Source organism: Terrapene carolina, unplaced genomic scaffold (assembly GCF_002925995.2).
Source record: "Terrapene carolina triunguis isolate 2854851 unplaced genomic scaffold, T_m_triunguis-2.0 Scaffold136, whole genome shotgun sequence".
NCBI classification, from domain to species: Eukaryota; Metazoa; Chordata; order Testudines; family Emydidae; genus Terrapene; species Terrapene triunguis.
In genome coordinates this window covers 1,070,049-1,088,364 of record NW_020664487.1, presented here as the reverse complement: position 1 = coordinate 1,088,364, position 18,316 = coordinate 1,070,049, and the positions used below count along the sequence as shown (strand labels likewise).

At 42.6% G+C, this 18,316-nt stretch overlaps 1 protein-coding gene across 1 annotated transcript in view; it reads left to right on the top strand.

The window, feature by feature from the left end:
- Window positions 1-18,316, top strand: part of CFAP299 (cilia and flagella associated protein 299) — a 392,772-nt gene that overhangs the window by 325,645 nt on the left and 48,811 nt on the right. Inside the window, exon 4 of the mRNA XM_026653347.1 lies at window positions 15,646-15,788. Within this exon, the coding sequence (XP_026509132.1) occupies window positions 15,646-15,788 (143 nt within the window). The remainder of the gene's footprint in view (window positions 1-15,645; window positions 15,789-18,316) is intronic.

Below are 18,316 nucleotides of genomic sequence, written 5' to 3'. Positions count from 1 at the left end.
ATGAGGCTTATTTTATGCCAGCTAGTTTGGGATATCTCAAAGACCACACCCATTTTGGAGTGCAAGGGCTGTCACATTAGCCAATGGTACTTTCTATCATATGGCTGCTTTCTATGCTGATGTTATTGATAGGGTAGTTTTTAGAGTCCCCAATTGAGCTAGGCACTGTACAAAAATATAGTAAAACAGTACCTGTCCTGAAGAGTGTACAAGCTAAACAGACAAGAAGGATTATTATCCCCATTTTACAGATGAGGAACTGGGGCACAGAGGGTTTAAAGGCTGGATTTTCTAAAGAACATAAAAACGGCCATACTGGGTCACACTAATGGTCCATCTAACCCAGTGCCAGGTGCTTCAGAGGGAATGAATGGAACAGGCAATCATTGAGTGATCCATCTGCTGTCGTCCACTCCCAGCTTTTGGCATAGGTGCTGGAACTAGGGGTGCTTGGGGTGCTGCCGCAGTCCCTGGCTTGAAGTGGTTTCCATCATATACAGGGTTTACATTTTGGTTCAATGGCTCTCAGCACTCCCCACAATAAAAATTGTTCCAGCACCCCTGGCTTCTGGTAGTGACAGGTTAGGGAGACCCAGAGCATGGAGTTGCATCTCTGACCATCTTGGCTAATAGCCATTGATGGACCTATCCTCCATTAACTTATCTCATTCTTTTTGAGCCCCTTTATAGTTTTGGCCTTCACAATATCCCATGGCAGCAAGTTCCACAGGTTGACTGTGTTGTGTGAAGAAGTATTTCCTTTTGTTTGTTCTAAACCTGCTGCCTATTAATTTCGTTGGTTCTTGTCTTATGTGAATGAGTAAATAACACAGCTCAGCATGTGCAGTTGCAGCCACATTTTCAAAGAGCTCAGCCCCCACTTAAATACCAAAATATACGGTGCGATTTTCACCAGTGCTCAGCAAGTCGGGGTTCTGAGTATTTTTGAAAATCTGGCCATAAGTGTCACAGTGGGAGCTTCTGGGTGCTGAGCAATTTTGAAAATCTGGGTCCAGATTTTAGTGCGGAGCACTTAAAAATGTGGCTCCTTAGCTCTTTTTAAAATGTGTCTCTAAATGACACACAAGAAGGCTGTGGCAGAGCTAGGAATTGAATCTAGGGGCTGGTCTACACTACCACTTAAGTTGATGTAACTTACGTCGCTCAGGGGTGTGAAAAAGACACACACACACACCCCAAGCGACGTAAGTTACAATGACTTCAGTGCTGTCCACGCCGCGCTATGTCGGCAGGAGGCACTCCCCGCCGACATAGTTTCCACCTCTCGTGGAGGTGGACAGGAGAGCACTCTCCTATCAGCATAGCGTATCTTCACCAGACATGCTGCATCAGTGTGGCTGTGCTGATGTAGCGCAGGAGTGCAGACTTGCCCTATATCTCCAGAATCCCAGGGCCTGAACTGCAAGAGCAGCCCCGTTCTTGGTATCTTGCCTAACTGCTTGAACAGATTGAAAAGACTCCCTAAGCTATTGTACCTAAATCTAGCACACAGTCGACAGGATGTAGGTGGTCTTTTAATAAGAGCCTGATCCTGCAGTCCTTCAACCCAGAGAACTCCCAGGTAACTCAGTGAAAGTTCTGCATAGCTAAGAATTGTACTATTGCGCCTTGAGTAATGATTTTAGCATCTGTGTGGTCTCGACACAATGTTATTCCTGCAACACCAATATGAAATAGGTTCCTATGAGTACTAAGAACCACAAAAGAGTTTTACACGTTTAACCCAAGATAGAGTACATATCTGCTTTATATTACTGCTGGGTTTTTGTTTGGCTATTTCTGCTAACTCTAATAAAGTATCAAAGAGTATTTCTTTTGCTGTTCCAAACTAGCATCAATCACTGCTGTTTAGGGGAATGGAAGCCAACATTTAGATCCTAAAACGTGAAAGTTTATAAGTGATCTTGAGCTAATTAAAATGGTCAGGGCTTGGAGGTATTTTAAGTGAGGAAAAACCAAGACAAACATACATTTTACTTTTTTTGCTATGGTAAGATCTCCGTTTTTTGACTTGCACTTGCCCTTAGACCACATCCTGCTTATTTTGGATGTATTAGAAGAACTCGGGATTAAAGTCTGCAGTGATCCTGTGCTTATTCTCATGCACCTTCTTTTGAATTCTTTTGTAGAATTATAGGTAAGTAAAAGATATGTGTTTTCTGAAGAACCAATTGGCATTTTTGAGCATAGGAAAAGGAGACTGATGTATTACTATTACACGTTTTAGAAAAATCTCAAAGCTAGAATAAGAAAGAGAACAGTATTTCCAGATGAAAGTGTGAACACAGTGAAAATGTGTGCACAGCAAGTTAGAGATTCATTTTACACCTTAGTTTACTAGAATGTTTCAATTAGTTTATAAAAAATTAAGCCTCACACTTCCCCCACTAAAAATAAAATTTAGTTAAAGATAAAATCAAAAAATGGAAGGCTACATTTTACACAGTTTTCACTCCTGTGAGGGGTCAGGGTCAGGAATTTATTCCTATTTGCAGAGCAGACATGCAAATGGCATCTGTTTTAAAGATATGGAGGTGAGCGCCTTTCTTTCACTGCTCACTGGTATTTCTATTAGATGTAACATGATCTTCAGGTGGCAAATAAGGCCAAACACGGTGCAACAAAAATAAATTGCTAGTCATTAAACATATATTTTAACTTATAATGCATTTTAAGCCTGTCCCTTTCAGTCAAATTCTGCTTGGACCCTTGGGGCCCCACCTGTGATACTGTCCACATGAAAAGAGAATTAATAATTAATAATTGATCTAAATATTGTCTGTCTTTGCTTTCCTGCCATTTACCTTCCATTAGGCATACTTTAAAGTACTTTTGTTAGAAGTATGTTTCACCAGACAGCAGGGCTGGCCCCTTAATTTTCCCATATTCTATCTTCTATACCACACTTAACTTGAATCCATAAGACGGATCTCTCAGTAATGTGGCTCATAGATCACACTGGCTTATTTGCCAACTCGTAGGCCCCAGTTCAGCAAAGCCCTTAAGCACATGCTAAAGTTCCATTCAAATGGGACTTAAGCACATGCTCACGGGCTTTGCTGAGTACTGATAGACTTAAGCGAGTTCTTGGAGTTAAGCCCATGTGCCTTGCTGAATCAGAACCTGCGTACAGTTCCCAGCTGTGGGGATGTCTTTTGCTACTGTGTCTTCAGAAAACCAGTGACAACATATGGTGTATAAAATATTCCCACGAGAGTCTAGTTTAGCCTTGCAAAATTCTACTCACCCACTGGCAAAGAAAGAGTAATTGGTTGGGGGTTTTGTTTTTTTACTGGAGATTGAAATGTTAATTTTCTTTTTTCATCCCTATGGTAAAGGGCTGGTGAACAGATTGTGAGGCTGGGCTAATAATATTTCCTAACATTTCTGCAAGGTTAGGTTAATGGATTCCGCATGAGGGTATCGCTAAGTAACCACTCATCATTGCATTTGTCCTTATAGAGTCCCACGCCCATTGCACTAGCTGCTAGAGCAATGGGACTCTATAGCACTATCCGGCTTGTGTTAAGAATTTCCTAATACCATCCTAGGTATCTCCAACTTGACCAAAAGGGGCCACCTTTAAGCAGTTGGTCTCTTACCTGAGGCTGTTAACAAAGATCCCAGTTAATAGATATGGTAATGATTGGTTTTTGTGATGTTGACGCTTGTACAGGGCCTCTCAGAGGTCCAGAGAGACCCGGGCCACTTCCAGCTTTTGAGGCCCCTAGCCATAATAAAAATAAAAAATGACGACATGTGGTCTAATCTTGTGCCATCAGAACCGATATATTTGTATTAATATTTATGAACTCTTTAATATGACAAAATCTATATCAGTTAACAAAAAAATTATGTCTTTTACCACATCACATCTCTTATTTGCTTAAATTTGCGCTTCTAAGCTGAGAGAGTGTGTCACATTTTCGTCCGATAGGGATGCGCATGAAAACAAGTTGTGAAACTTATCAAATGCCAAAAAATTAACAAGTTTCTAAATTTGATGCCCCCTTTGAGCTTGAGGCCCAGGCCAAATGGATCTCCTGGCCGCCCCTCTGATTGGCCCTGCACTTGTAAACAAAAAACCTTACCAGCTGTACTAGGGGGAGATTTTCAAAGGCAAAAGGGGTCACCAACAGATGGCAGTAGTGAGCTGCCTTCTCTCTAAGGGTATGTCCACACTATGAAATTAGGTCGATTTTATAGAAGTCAATCTTTAGAAAGTGATTTTAAACAGTCGATTGTGTATGTCCCCACTAAGCGCATTAAGTCGGTGGAGTGCGTCCTCAATACCGTGGCTAGCATCGACTCACGGAGCGGTGCACTGTGGGTAGCTATCCCACAGTTCCCGCAGTCTCTGCTGCCCATTGGAATTCTGGGTTAAGCTCCCAATGCCTGATGGGGCAAAAACATTGTCACGGGTGGTTTGGGGTACATGTCGTCAGTCTTCCCTTTCTCCGTGAAAGCAAGGACAATCGTTTTGCACCTTTTTTCTGGGTTACCCAGGCAGATGCCATAGCACGGCAAGCATGGAGCCCGCTCAGCTCACCGCTGCTGTTGTGAGCATTGTAAACACCTCGTGCATTATACTACAGTATGTGCAGAACCTGGCTAGGAGATGCCAGCACGAGGACATTTGTGAGGAGGACATGGACACAGACGTTCCTGAAAGCACGGGATGTGGTAATTGGGACATCATGGTGGCAGTGGGGCAGGTTGATACAGTGGAACGCCGATTCTGGGCCCGGCAAACAAGCACAGACTGGTGGGACTGCATCGTGTTGCTGGTATGGGATGATTCCCAGTGGCTGCAAAACTTTTGCATGTGTAAGGCCGCTTTCCTGGAACTTTGTGAGTTTCTTTCCCCCACCCTGAAGCGCCGGAATACCAGGATGAGAGCTGCCCTGACAGTTGAGAAACGAGTGGTGATAGCCCTGTGGAAGCTTACAACGCCTGACTGCTACCGGTCAGTCGGGAATCAATTTGGAGTGGGCAAATCTACTGTGGGGGCTGCTGTGATCCAAGTAGCCAATGCAATCACTGATCTTCTGCTAGCAAGGGTAGTGACTCTGGGAAATGTGCAGGTCATAGTGGATGGCTTTGCTGCAATGGGGTTCCCTAACTGTGGTGGGGCGATAGACGAAACGCATATCCCTATCTTGGCACCGGACCACCTTGCCAACCAGTACATAAACTGCAAGGGGTACTTCTCAATGGTGCTGCAAGCACTGGTGGATCACAAGGGATGTTTCACCGACATCAACGTGGGATGGCCAGGAAAGGTGCATGACGCTCGCATCTTTAGGAACTCCGGGCTGTTCGAGCAGCTGCAAGAAGGGACTTACTTCCCAGACCAGAAAATGACCATTGAGGGTGTTGAAATGCCAATAGTTATCCTTGGAGACCCAGCCTACCCCTTGCTCCCATGGCTCATGAAGTTGTACACAGGCAGCCTGGACAGTTCAACTATAGGCCGAGCAAGTGCAGAATGGTGGTAGAATGTGCCTTTGGACGTTTAAAAGCTCGCTGGCGCTGTTTGCTGACTAGGTTAGACCTCAGCGCAACCAATATTCCCATTGTTATTACTGCTTGCTGTGTGCTCCATAATATCTGTGAGAGTAAGGGGGAGACATTTATGGCGGAGTGGGAGGTTGAGGCAAATCACCTGGCAGCCGATTTCGAGCAGCCAGACACCAGGGTGATTAGAAGAGCACAGTTAGGCGCGCTGCGCATCAGAGAGGCTTTGAAAACCAGTTTCATGACTGGCCAGGCTATGGTGTGACGGTTGCATGTGTTTCTCCTTGATGCAAACCTGCCCCCTTTGTTGATTTTAATTCCCTGTAAGCCAACCACCCTCCCCACTTCAATCACAGCTGGCAAAGGAAATAAAGTCACTATTGTTTTGAAACCATGCATTCTTTCTTTATTAATTAAAAAAAAGTGAGATAACTGACAAGTTAGCCCGGGTGGGGTAGGGAAGGAGGGGAGCAGGGAAGGACAAGGCCACATTGCTTATTGTAGCCACACTACAAATCAAAACTGTTTGAATGACAGCCTTCTGTTGCTTAGGCCATCCTCTGGAGTGGAGTGGCTGGGTGCCCGGAGCCTCCCTCCCTCCCTCCACTCCCCCGTGTTCTTGGGCGTCTGGGTGAGAAGGATATGGAACTTGGGGAGGAGGGTAGGCAGTTATACAGTGGATGCAGCGGGGGTCTGTGCTCTTGTTGGCTTTCCTGCAGCTCCACCAGACGCCTCATCATGTCCGTTTGCTCCCCCATTAGCCTCAGCATCGCCTCCTGCCTCTTCTCATCGTGTTCACTTAATGCTTTCCTGGCCTCTGCCACTGAATGCCTCCATGCATTCAGCTGTGCCCTATCAGTGCGGGAGGACTGCATGAGCTCGGAAAACATGTCATCACGAGTGCGTTTTTTTCGCCTTCTAATCTGCGATAACCTCGGGGACGGAGATGATAGGGGGAGCATAGAAACATTTGCACTGCGGGGGGATAAAAAGGGAGAGTAAAATTTAAGATGATACATTTCTGAGACCAAAAGGAAGATACTTTCACAGTGAATCAAGCAATTCACAGCAGACAGCACATGTGCTTTAGGTACGAGGTCGCATTTTGCCTTTTATATTGAGCGCCTGCCGGTATGGTGAGACATCACACATGGCTGGGCAACAGAATTCGGTTTCCAGGCAGCCATGGTAAGCCAAAGGGTACGTGGGGTTGGCTTCTTCCGTCTTCATAACATGTGGGAATGTTTTCAAACTGCAGCGCCCTCCTTTCCCATAGCAAGCAATGCCAGTTGGGTTTGCCATTTAAAAGGAAGGGCTGTGGTTTTCGGATGGATGTGCAGCACACACCTTCCCCCATCCCACCGCGTGGTTATTCTCTGGGATGATCCCTTCACCCCTCCCCCCACCACGTGGCTATTCTCAGGGATGATCCCTTTTAGCCAAGCACAAACAGCCCAGCATGAACGGGGTCCTTTTACTGTTCCCTTTGAAAAATTCCCCTATTTCAACCAAGTGACCATGAATGATATCACTCTCCTGAGGCTAACACAGAAAGATATAGACCGAATGTTGCTTGAATGCGACCAAAACCCAGGACCATTCGCTGCCATGCTTTGTGCTGCAATGATTCCAGACTACTTGCTACTGGCTTGCCGTAGTAAAGTGTCCTACCATGGAGGACAAAATAAGGCAGCCCTCCCCAGAAACCTTCTGCAAAGGCTTTCAGAGTACCTCCAGGAGAGCTTCATGGAGATGTCCCTGGAGGATTCCTGCTCCATCCCCAGACACATTAACAGACTTGTCCAGTAGCTGTACTGTCCGCGAATGCATCACAATTCTTCAGGGCAAATCAAACATTAAACACAATTGCTTTAAAACCCTGTACTGTAGTTACAAATGTGCACTCACCAGAGGTGCCTTCTCTGGCTTCAGAGTCCAGGATCCCATCTTGGGAGGGTATTGGCTCCAGGTAATTAAAAGGCCCTGGCTGCCGGGGAGAACGGATTCACCGCTAGCCTGCTGCACATTCTCCTCGTCGTCCTCCTCTTCCTCATCCACAAAATCCTCCTCCCTGTTGTGTGAGACTACCCCCTTGCAGATGTCCACGGACAGTAGTGGGGTAGTGGTGGGCCCCCCCCCCCCACTAGAATGCCATGGAGCTAATCATAGAAGCGGCATGTATGGGGCTCTGACCCGGAGCGACCGTTTGCCTCCTTTGTCTTTTGGTAGGCTTGCCTGAGCTCCTTAACTTCCACACGGCACTGCTGTGTGTCCCTGTTGTAGCCTCTGTCCACCATGCCCTGTGCGATTTTGGCATATATATTAGCATTTCTTCTTTTTGATCGGAGTTCAGCCTGAACAGATTCTTCTCCCCAGACAGCAATCAGATCCAGTGTCTCCCGTTGGCTCCATGCTGAAGCTCGTTTGCGGTTCTGGGGGGACTGCATGGTCATCTGTTCTGCTGAGCTCGCCACGCTGATCAAACAGGAAATGAAATTCAAAATTTCTCGGGGCTTTTCCTGTGTACCTGGCTAGTGCATAGGAGTTTGAAAGTGCTGTCCAGATTGGTCACATTGGAGCACTCTGGGATAGCTCCCGGAGGCCAATACCGTCGAATTGCATCTGCACTACCCCAAATTCGACCCAGCAAGGTCAATTTTAGCGCTACTCCCCTCGCCGGGGAGGAGTACAGCAGTCGATTTTAAGAGCCCTTTAGGTTGACGGAACGGAGTTGGTTGTGTAGATGCATTGTTTATAAAATTGACCTAATGCGGCTAAATTCGACCTAACCTCGTAGTGTAGACCAGGGCTAAGGCTTCAGGCCACAGGACTTACAGCAGTAATAAGAATACATTTTCACTTTGAGGACTGCAAAGTATTAGAGACAGATATTAGCACCAATTTAGTGAAGAGAAAAATGAGGCACAGAGAGATTATGTAACTTGTTGTAGGTTATGCAAGTCACTGTTCTTCTCATAATGTTTTGCCAAGTACCAAGGGTCTGATCCAGAGCCCATTGCAGCCAATGGACTTTGGATCAGACTCCCAAATTAATTAATCTTAGTTCTTTAACCACTGATTTGATCAGGTTTGTTTGTTTGGAAACATGCAGGTTTGTTTGGAAACATTTATGCACTCCAGGCGGTGCATAAATCAATCTGTTATTGGGCCTGATTCTCATATACACTAAGGCCACTTTACACCACTGTAGCTGAAAAAGGGATCTTATGGTGGATGAAAATATAATTTGTGCTCATTTCAAGATCCGTTTGCACTGCTAGAGAAGTGGATAGTGGTTAGTAGATATGAGAATCAGACCTATTGTGTTTACTAAAATGGTGGCAAAAAGGAGGGTTGTGTGTTCTTCTGACATGTATAGTTTTTCAATAAGATTTTTTTCTTTTAAGGATTCTGAGTGTGACACAAAGTCCACACACTTTTTTGTCCTTACTTGCGATTAGTTGGCTGAAACATCGCTTAAAGCCCTATTCAGTTTAGAAATTTATCCTGGAGGCTAAGGTGGAACGTTGTGAGTCATTGGGTGTGGACTAGGCCTAACATAATGTCCTCCCACCATTTACAGTATTTGTCAATATATAGATTTGTAGGCCAGGTTGTGTAATGGTGTGTGACTCTGACAAGGTTTGTAGTTTGGGTTTGGTTCAGATATGTTCCCAAAAGTTTGCATGCTTATCCAAACTCACTGAAACCTCTTGAATGTGAACAAGTTGGCTATGAATCTCACGGAAAAAGGCTGTCTTGATAAATTTCTGGTAGTGTGCTTGTGACTAAGTGGAAATCCTCTGTACCTGATTCTCCTCTAACTTACACCAGTTTATACCAGTGTGACTCCGCTGACTTCAGTGGCAGTGCTTGTAATTTACACCTGTGTAGGGCATGATCCAAAGCCTATGAAAGTCAGAAAGTTTTTCTGTTGACTTTCATAGGCCTTGAATCAGGATCTAAGAGAGAGGAGAATCAGGCCTTGAGACAACACCCTTCGTGAACCTCTAAATTAAGAGGCAAACAAAGACAGCGACAATACTAGGAAAAAAATAAGTAATATTTAAATTAATTAAATTAATTAATTAATGGAGATATCCCATCTCCTAGAACTGGAAGGGACCTTGAAAGGTCATCAAGTCCAGCCCCCTGCCTTCACTAGCAGGACCAAGTACTGATTTTGCCCCTGATCCCTAAGTGGCCCCCTCAAGGATTGAACTCACTACCCTGGGTTTAGTAGGCCAATGCTCAAACCACTGAGCTATCCCTCCCCCCAGAAAGTTAACTTTCAGAAAGTTAAAAAAAGATTGAGTGAATTTAGTTCTAAAAATAAACAGAAGTTTGGGGTAGGCCATTATTTTTCCGAACTAGTTTGAGCATTCATAGTTTTGTTCCACTCACATTTTCGTAGAGTGCAAATATGCTCCTGGAGAAAATGCCTACAATACTTTTCATGGCTAAGGTACAACTCCACCTATATGTTCTACTTTTGTCTGTATGGAGCACCGATGGATCATACATATACAAACGGAGAACTGGAATAACCAAAACATTGTTATCTCGCCAAGTACCTTGAACAGAAATATGTAAAAATATGATGCCTAAGGTGATCTGATCCAACATGGGGGTGTTCGGTTCACCAAACTAAAAGGGAAAAATACTCATGTTAACAGAGAGGAGCAGCAAACTGGTTTGAGTCCTCTTCTTAATTTCCAACCTATGATTTTCAAGGAGATTCAAAATTAGGTACAACATATTTGCCCATCTCTAACTCTTCAACAGTCTCTTACAGAAGTTCTGCAGAGGCGTCATCTTTCTTCTCCAGAGTTTTAGACTTTCTATGGTGCCCCTGCTGAGAGTCAAAGCTTTTTCTATGAGTTCCTTGAACCTCAATAAGGAAGATTTAAAATTAATTTCCCGTTCCGCGGCAAAATCTGTTCTGGGGAGCCAGGAGCTGCCCTGGCATGTTCCACAGACACTGGCTCACACACTAGCACCACTTACAACGCTTACCCCATTATCCCGCTACTGGATCCTCTTCCAACGTCAATACTGGAACAGCACAACTTCTGGCATCATTCCAGATACTGTAGCCACATTTTTGAGACACGTCTAGTGTTTAAAAGAAGAAGAAAATGTGTTCCTTGCTCTTTTGGGTGAGTCACAGGCCTTTAATGCAGCTTTTTAAAACTGTTATTTGTCCCCATCACACACAAAAGCACACCCTAATATGCATTGGATTTTCAGATTGGCAGACAACTGATTTCTTTCATTTTCAACACAAGAGATGAATTATGTGTCTCTCTAATTGCACTAATATCATTGATGATTTTCTGCAGGAACGTGCAAGCTTGTATATTCCAAAGGGCCAAATTTATGGCTGGAGCAATCAAGCAGAACTCCATTAACTTCAACATCTTCAACCTCACATCTACTTACACTAATGGTGAGGGTGGTACTTTGTTGTGATAGTTCTGGTGTTCAGCCCACAGAGAAATAAACTTGTATGCTAATCTCTGACAAATTATAATGTCAGTGTACTGCAGGTCACATTTTAGGCCTAAACTACCCTATTTAAGTGTCCCTTTTCAAAACTATTTTGAAGTAGAAAGGTTTTTTTTTCCTTTTCAGCAAATGATTATATTAGCTGTTTCAAAAACACCATCCTTAACAGAGTCTATTATGTGTGTTGCAAAGCTGTGTCTGTCCAAAGCTGTGAAGATGTTTTGCTCTATCAAAAGAGTCATGAAGTGGGTCTTTCTGAAGGTTTTGAAATTGACTGTGGCTTATAGAGTTTGAAATCTTTTCTGCAGTTTTGATGTCCTGTGGCTAATATGTAAATAATCTTTTCTGTCTATTCTACTGTTGGATCTAGCATTATAGTTCCTTTAGTTTTAAAATTTTGTCTAATTATTAAAATAGTTTTTTCTCTCATCTGAGATCTTTCTACATCAAGATGTTTAGTGATCTTAAATATTGCATGCCTTTTAAAAAAAAATTAAATAATTTTTTAGTATAAATTAACTAAAATTTCAAAACAAAAAAGTGAAAAACTGAAACTGAATGGATGCTGTCTCACAAACAGTTTTGGTTTTGGTGAATTGACACTTTCAGATGCAAAAAAGTTATGTTGGAAAATTCCCAACCAGCTCTATTCAGGAGGCAACTGATTACCGGTAAATGAATATCTGTGTTTCTTCTACTAGCAATAGGATACATTAAAATTGATAATAAAGGAAGCTGTAGTGAAAAGTAAAGAGAACTGTAGGAAGGAAGTTTTAAATTTCACATTTGCTTGTTTTTTTTTTTAAATTAACATGAAAGCTTTATTCGCGGTTGATCATTTCAGTTAATAAAAATGACATACAAACTTATAAAAATCCTTCTCTGAGGCAGAAAGGTGTGGCAAAATTAAAAAGTGACAGAACATCTTAAGAAAATTCAAGCACATTCATAGTTTTATGAATGAAAGCTTTATAGGTGGTTAGAAATGAATCACAAGAAGAAAAATGAAAAACAATGCTGACAGATGAGATAGGATCAAAAGCTTTTAGTTTGCAGTGGGAATCCTTTGTACCTTTATCACAGGAAATTTCTGTTTTAAATATTTTTGATTGTGTGTTTGAAGTTCAAAAGAAGTTTTGAGGACATTAATAGGGACAGTTATTGACTTTACTGTAGATCTGTATTGATTTATTGTTGATTATACGTGAACACCTATTTAAGGAAATTAATATGATAATCAGAAGATAGTTGAAAGATGTCCTTTATGTTTTATACTGCAGATAGTATATGCATTTTGCTAACTTTTTTCTTTTATTATTGGACTATCTCATGTAATTCAAGTTATTTAAACTGTAACTTCTGAATTTTTAAAGAGATGATGAATCAATTGTTCAGATATTTATGACAAGCTTCTAGTCTTTTATCTAATCACAGCTGCAGTGTACTGTAGTTGCACTTATTGCCAATTAAAAAGAAACATTTTTTTCTGATTTATCATAAAATTCAGTTCAATGATGCGTCTCACAAGGTTGAGTGTGCTGGGGATGGGAGAAGTCAGCATTATGCTGAAGTAGCTGGAGGTATCCTGGTATTGAAAGGTTCTTCTGGATCTATCAATTAGAGATGCTTATGGTACAAAAGATGCAAAGTGCGTTAACACAATGTTTTATGGAAACTGAGTGTGAATGTGGTAGAAAAGGAGAAGTGTTCTAAGAATAACCCAATGGTTTGCCAGAGACACCATTGTGTTAGAGCAGTTTAGTGATGTTAAAATAAAGAATATTTGTTATAAGAGTTCGATATTATAAGGTTGCCATTTTTCTTAGATGTACAAAAAAACCCCACTCAGATCTCAGCTGGGTAAAAAACCAAATTTATGGTCTAATCGAGAGGTCAGCAACGTTTGGCACGCGGCTCGCCAGGGTAAGCACCCTGGCGGGCCGGGCCAGTTTATTTACCTGCTGACGCAACAGGTTCAGCTGATCACGGTCCCCACTGGCCACGGTTCGCCATCCTGGGCCAATGGGGGTGGCGGGAAGCGGCGCGGGCAAGGGATGTGCTGGCCGTGGCTTCCCGCCACCCCCATTGGCCCGGGACGGCGAACCGCGGCCAGTGGGGGCCGCGATCGGCTGAACCTGCCGCGTCAGCAGGTAAATAAACGGGCCTGGCCCGCCAGGGTGCTTACCCTGGTGAGCCGCGTGCCAAACGTTGCCGACCCCTGGTCTAATCAATACTCTGCTATCTGATAACCTTTAGAGACCAGGAGGCAAGAACAATCCATCATCCAAGCTATAGAAGTCCCAGTCCACTCCTGTCCTGCCAATTCTTCTTTTGCATTGTGGAAGTGTTGAGAAAGAGTTGCCTCCTGCCCTACTAAACCTTCCTCTACTTTCCGCCCTCCTCTTGCAAGGAAGAAAAACCAAGGGAAGATAGTCTATCATACTTGTCTCAGGGCCCTGACACTGGCATCCCAATTAGTAATCCCTCTAAGCCATTAGGAGTGGATTCCCTTGAAGGCCCAGGATTGCCACCAGATATATAGGTCTATCCACTGGCCCATTGCCACACTGACTTCACTATTGGAATGTGTAGGATCGAAAACTGAATTGGTGGACTTACCATACAGGGGCCTAAAGCTCTTTAGGGAGGATAATGACAAAGTGGTTAGGAACATTCTGAATCCCAGAAAGATCCTTTTTCCTCAGTCCATGTGACTTGCCCTCTTTGCTGGTGACCTCCTCCTCCACCCTATCCTGCAATTCCTACTGGAGGGGTTTCTGCCAATCATCCTCCTTTCATAGGCAGTCTTTTCATTTTCAGATGCTCATTGGTTCCTTCTATTCTTCCCAAAAGAGATTTCCCTGCAGGCTTCTTTTTCTGTTCTATCTGATTCCTGCCTAACCCTGCCTCCAGGTAACCCAACTGGGTTCTCCAGCTTCCCCCATTCATTCCATTGGGTTGAAAACAATAAATCACAAGAAGAAAAATGAAAACCAATGCTTAGAGGTAACAGGGGTTCAGAAACCTTTGATTGTGAGGGGGAAGGCTTTAATGTGCCCCTACTAATTGGACTTGTTCTCTATGGTGGAATCAGAGTTCAGCTGCTCAGAGCTCCTAGTTGCATTCTAGGTAAGTTCTTCTCTGAAGTTTACTGGTTGGTATAATAACTAAGCATAATGGTTACCGAGTAGGACAGGAGGAGAGGGGGATGTACAGTAAGCAATGTATGACTTGTAAATTTGAATTTCTCAAGGCTACCACTTGGATTATTACACAGATTTTCTTTAACAATGACATTTTTGTTCTGGTAGTCGCTAATAGGCGGAGGGTTATGGTAGTGGGGGTGGACTGGAGTTTATCTTGGGTGGCTGACAGTTTTTGCCTCCTACTTCCTGATAATTGGAGCCATAACATTGAGTCTAATGGTAGAATAGAAGAAGAGACGACTATGACAGACAGGATTACTATGAAAGTTACTAGTGACCCCCCCTTAACAGAGCAGCCTTTATGTCAACCAGTGGCCATTAGGGGGAAGCAGACACTTCAAGTACACAGTAGCCTGAACTTTTCAACTGTCTTCCCTTTCAAGGCCTTAAGGTAGTTAGAGCTGGTCCCAAGCTGGTTTTCACTGACCAGATAGCAAAAGCACGGGTCTGACAACCACCAATCAAGTGTTAACACAGCAAGGGCCTTTGTCTGAATGTGTATAAAGGATCTGTAAAATGTGTGTAAGACAGAGTCTTTGTACCAAGGTGCAAGGCTCTCCTTTCTTCTGCAGAATAAAGCAACTCTTCCTTATCCCAGTCTGGCTGTTATTGGCTCTCAGCTAGGTGGACCCGATATTTCGGTAACATTACCAATAAGTAACCTTTCTGTGTGTATTTAACTTGGCTATGAGTGTTGAGTTGAATATATGTTGCCTTTTAATGTACAGAGATGTCCCAAACCAAACCATAGATCCAACACACATATGCTACTTAAAATTTCAGATGCTATTCTGGATCCAAACTTTTCTTTTGGACCTTATCTGTGTACTGGGTGAGATCAGAATCACAGATCTGAACACCCCAAACTGTAGAGAAGTTCGGATCTGGATGCGCTCTAGTCCATTTCTATTTCAATATAAATTATCACTCTGTTTTAGTGATTAGCATGCTGTATTCTCTTTAATTAATTTTTTTTAATTCTGGAAGTTGCTCTTTGGAGTTATGTATTATGCAGTATACAATATGATGCAGAGTTTCAAAAGGACTCTTCTCTCATTTAGACATCAAAATACCTGGCCAGATTTTCAAAAGAGCTCAGCACATTTGAGCGGTTTTGAAAATCTGGTCATAAGTGTCTGATGTGGAGATGCTGAATGCTGAGTACTTTTACAAATCTGGTCTGTATTTAGTTGCCTAAATGGAAGCTGAGCTCTTTTGAAAATCTGGCCCCAACTTTGGGTGCTGAGCACTTTAAAATCCAGCCCTGCGCGCCTTCGAAAATCAGGCCAAAATAAAAAGGGAACAAATTGTAAAAGTCAGTGGTGCAAATGAAAATGCATTTTAGAAATTATTTTTTGTATTTCTTATTTGTGGAGTTCTCTGTTTTTTCCAGTCCATAATCTTCATTCGTGACCGAAATTCTCGTGGTCAGGAGGTGTCTGCCTACATTGACTATGCACACAGGCTGAAGGTTGATGAATTTGAAATATATTTTAATGGAAAGAAAAAGCTTTTTCCAAGACGCACTGATCTGAGGTATTTTTCTGCATTTTCTTTTCACTTATTTGAATTTCTAAAATGTACATGTAGTTGAATATTGTTAAATAAGAAAATAATTTTTATAAGTGTTTTTAATTGAAAAATAAACATCATGGGTCAAATCTGTCCTCAGTTATACATAAATAGATCTAGGGAGTGACCTTATTATTTGGAATGGAGTTACTCTGATTTTATTCTTGTTTCTGCCAAGAGCAGAATTTTGCATGAATAATGCAAACTGAACATTGAAAAAAACCCAAGAGCTGATGGAATTTTCTGTGCATAACTACTCACTTAGGGTTGTATTTTCAAAAGCGCTCAGTATTAATCTAACTTTAGTCCCGTGGACGAGCCAAGGGTATTGTGGAGCTGCTACACTTTCTTTGGGTTATATGACTGGCCCTTTCAGCTGTTACTTCCTGAGGAGTCTGTAAATAGTGTTTGTATATAAAGCTACATGTGCAAACTCATAGGAAGCTGATATGCTAGAAAACTTTGTACCTAGCATAGTAAGTAAATGCCCTCACCAACTCTCATTGGCCTGAGTGGCTGTTCTCAGCAGCATGGTTCACATTGAAAACTTGTCTCATATGTAAGTCTTTTGGTGGCCAATATGAAACTGGTCACTAGTATCAAAGATTGTTAACAACTTTTTTGTTTAAAAACCTATTTTCTTCAAAACTACTGTATGCCCAAATACTAATAAATACACAACTATGTGTGAGTCGGGGAGTTTGAAAATGTTTCCATTTGTGAACGAGAGTGGGTCAAATAAATGGTGGACATGGTATCATTGTGTGTGTTTGTATAATGCCTTACGCAAGGGACCTTTGGGGCATGTGATGATGTCTACCACAATGGAGCCATGATCTTCGTTGCCCCAACAATAATAATATATAAATATTAGTGTTGGCAGTTTCGGGCAGAAATGGTAGAAATTTCACAATGGGCCAAGTTTTGTGAAGTTATCATGATTCATAGATTCATAGACTTTAAGGTCAGAAGGGACCATGATGATCATCTAGTCTGACCTCCTGCACAACGCAGGCCACAGAATCTCACCCACCCACTCCTGTAACAAACCCCTAACCTATGTCTGAGTTATTGAAGTCCTCAAATCGTGGTTTAAAGACCTCAACGTGCAGAGAATCCTCCAGCAAGTGACCCGTGCCCCACGCTGCAGAGGAAGGCGAAAAACCTCCAGGCCCTCTGCCAACCTGCCCTGGAGGAAAATTCCTTCTCAACCCCAAATATGGCGATCAGTTAAACCTTGAGCATGTGGGCAAGACTCACCAGCCAGCACCCAGGAAAGAATTCTCTGTAGTAACTCAGATCCCACCCCATCTAACATCCCATCACAGACCATTGGGCCTATTTACCTGCTAATAATCAAAAATCAATTAATTGCCAAAATTAGGCTATCCCATCATACCATCCCCTCCATAAACTTATCAAGCTTAGTCTTGAAGCCAGATATGTCTTTTGCCCCCACTATTCCCCTTGGAAGGCTGTACCAGAACTTCACTCCTCTAATGGTTAGAAACCTTCGTCTAATTTCAAGTCTAAACTTCCTAATGTCCAGTTTATATCCATTTGTTCTTGTGTCCACATTGGTACTGAGCTTAAATAATTCCTCTCCTTCCCTGATATTTATCCCTCTGATATATTTATAAAGAGCAATCATATCTCCCCTCAGCCTTCTTTTGGTTAGGCTAAACAAGCCAAGCTCTTTGAGTCCTCTTTCATAGGACAGGTTTTCCATTCCTCGGATCATCCTAGTAGCCCTTCTCTGTACCTGTTCCAGTTTGAATTCATCCTTCTTAAACATGGGAGACCAGAACTGCACACAATATTCCAGATAAGGTCTCACCAGTGCCTTGTATAACGGTACTAACACCTCCTTATCTTTACTGGAAATACCTCGCCTGATGCATCCCAAGACCGCATTAGCTTTTTTAACAGCCATATCACATTGGCGGCTCATAGTCATCCTGTGATCAACCAATACTCCGAGGTCCTTCTTCTTCTCTGTTACTGCCAACTGATGTGTCCCCAATTTATAACCAAAATTCTTGTTATTAATCCCTAAATGCATGACCTTGCACTTTTCACTATTAAATTTCATCCTATTACTATTACTCCAGTTTACAAGGTCATCCAGATCTTCCTGTATGATATCCCAGTCCTTCTCTGTATTAGCAATGCCTCCCAGCTTTGTGTCATCCGCAAACTTTATTAGCACATTCCCACTTTTTGTGCCAAGGTCAGTAATAAAAAGATTAAATAAGATTGGTCCCAAAACCGATCCCTGAGGAACTCCACTAGTAACCTCCTTCCAGCCTGACAATTCACCTTTCAGTATGACCCGTTGTAGTCTCCCCTTTAACCAGTTCCTTATCCACCTTTCAATTTTCATATTGATCCCCATCTTTTCCAGTTTAGCTAATAATTCCCCATGTGGAACCGTATCAAATGCCTTACTGAAATCGAGGTAAATTAGATCCACTGCATTTCCTTTGTCTAAA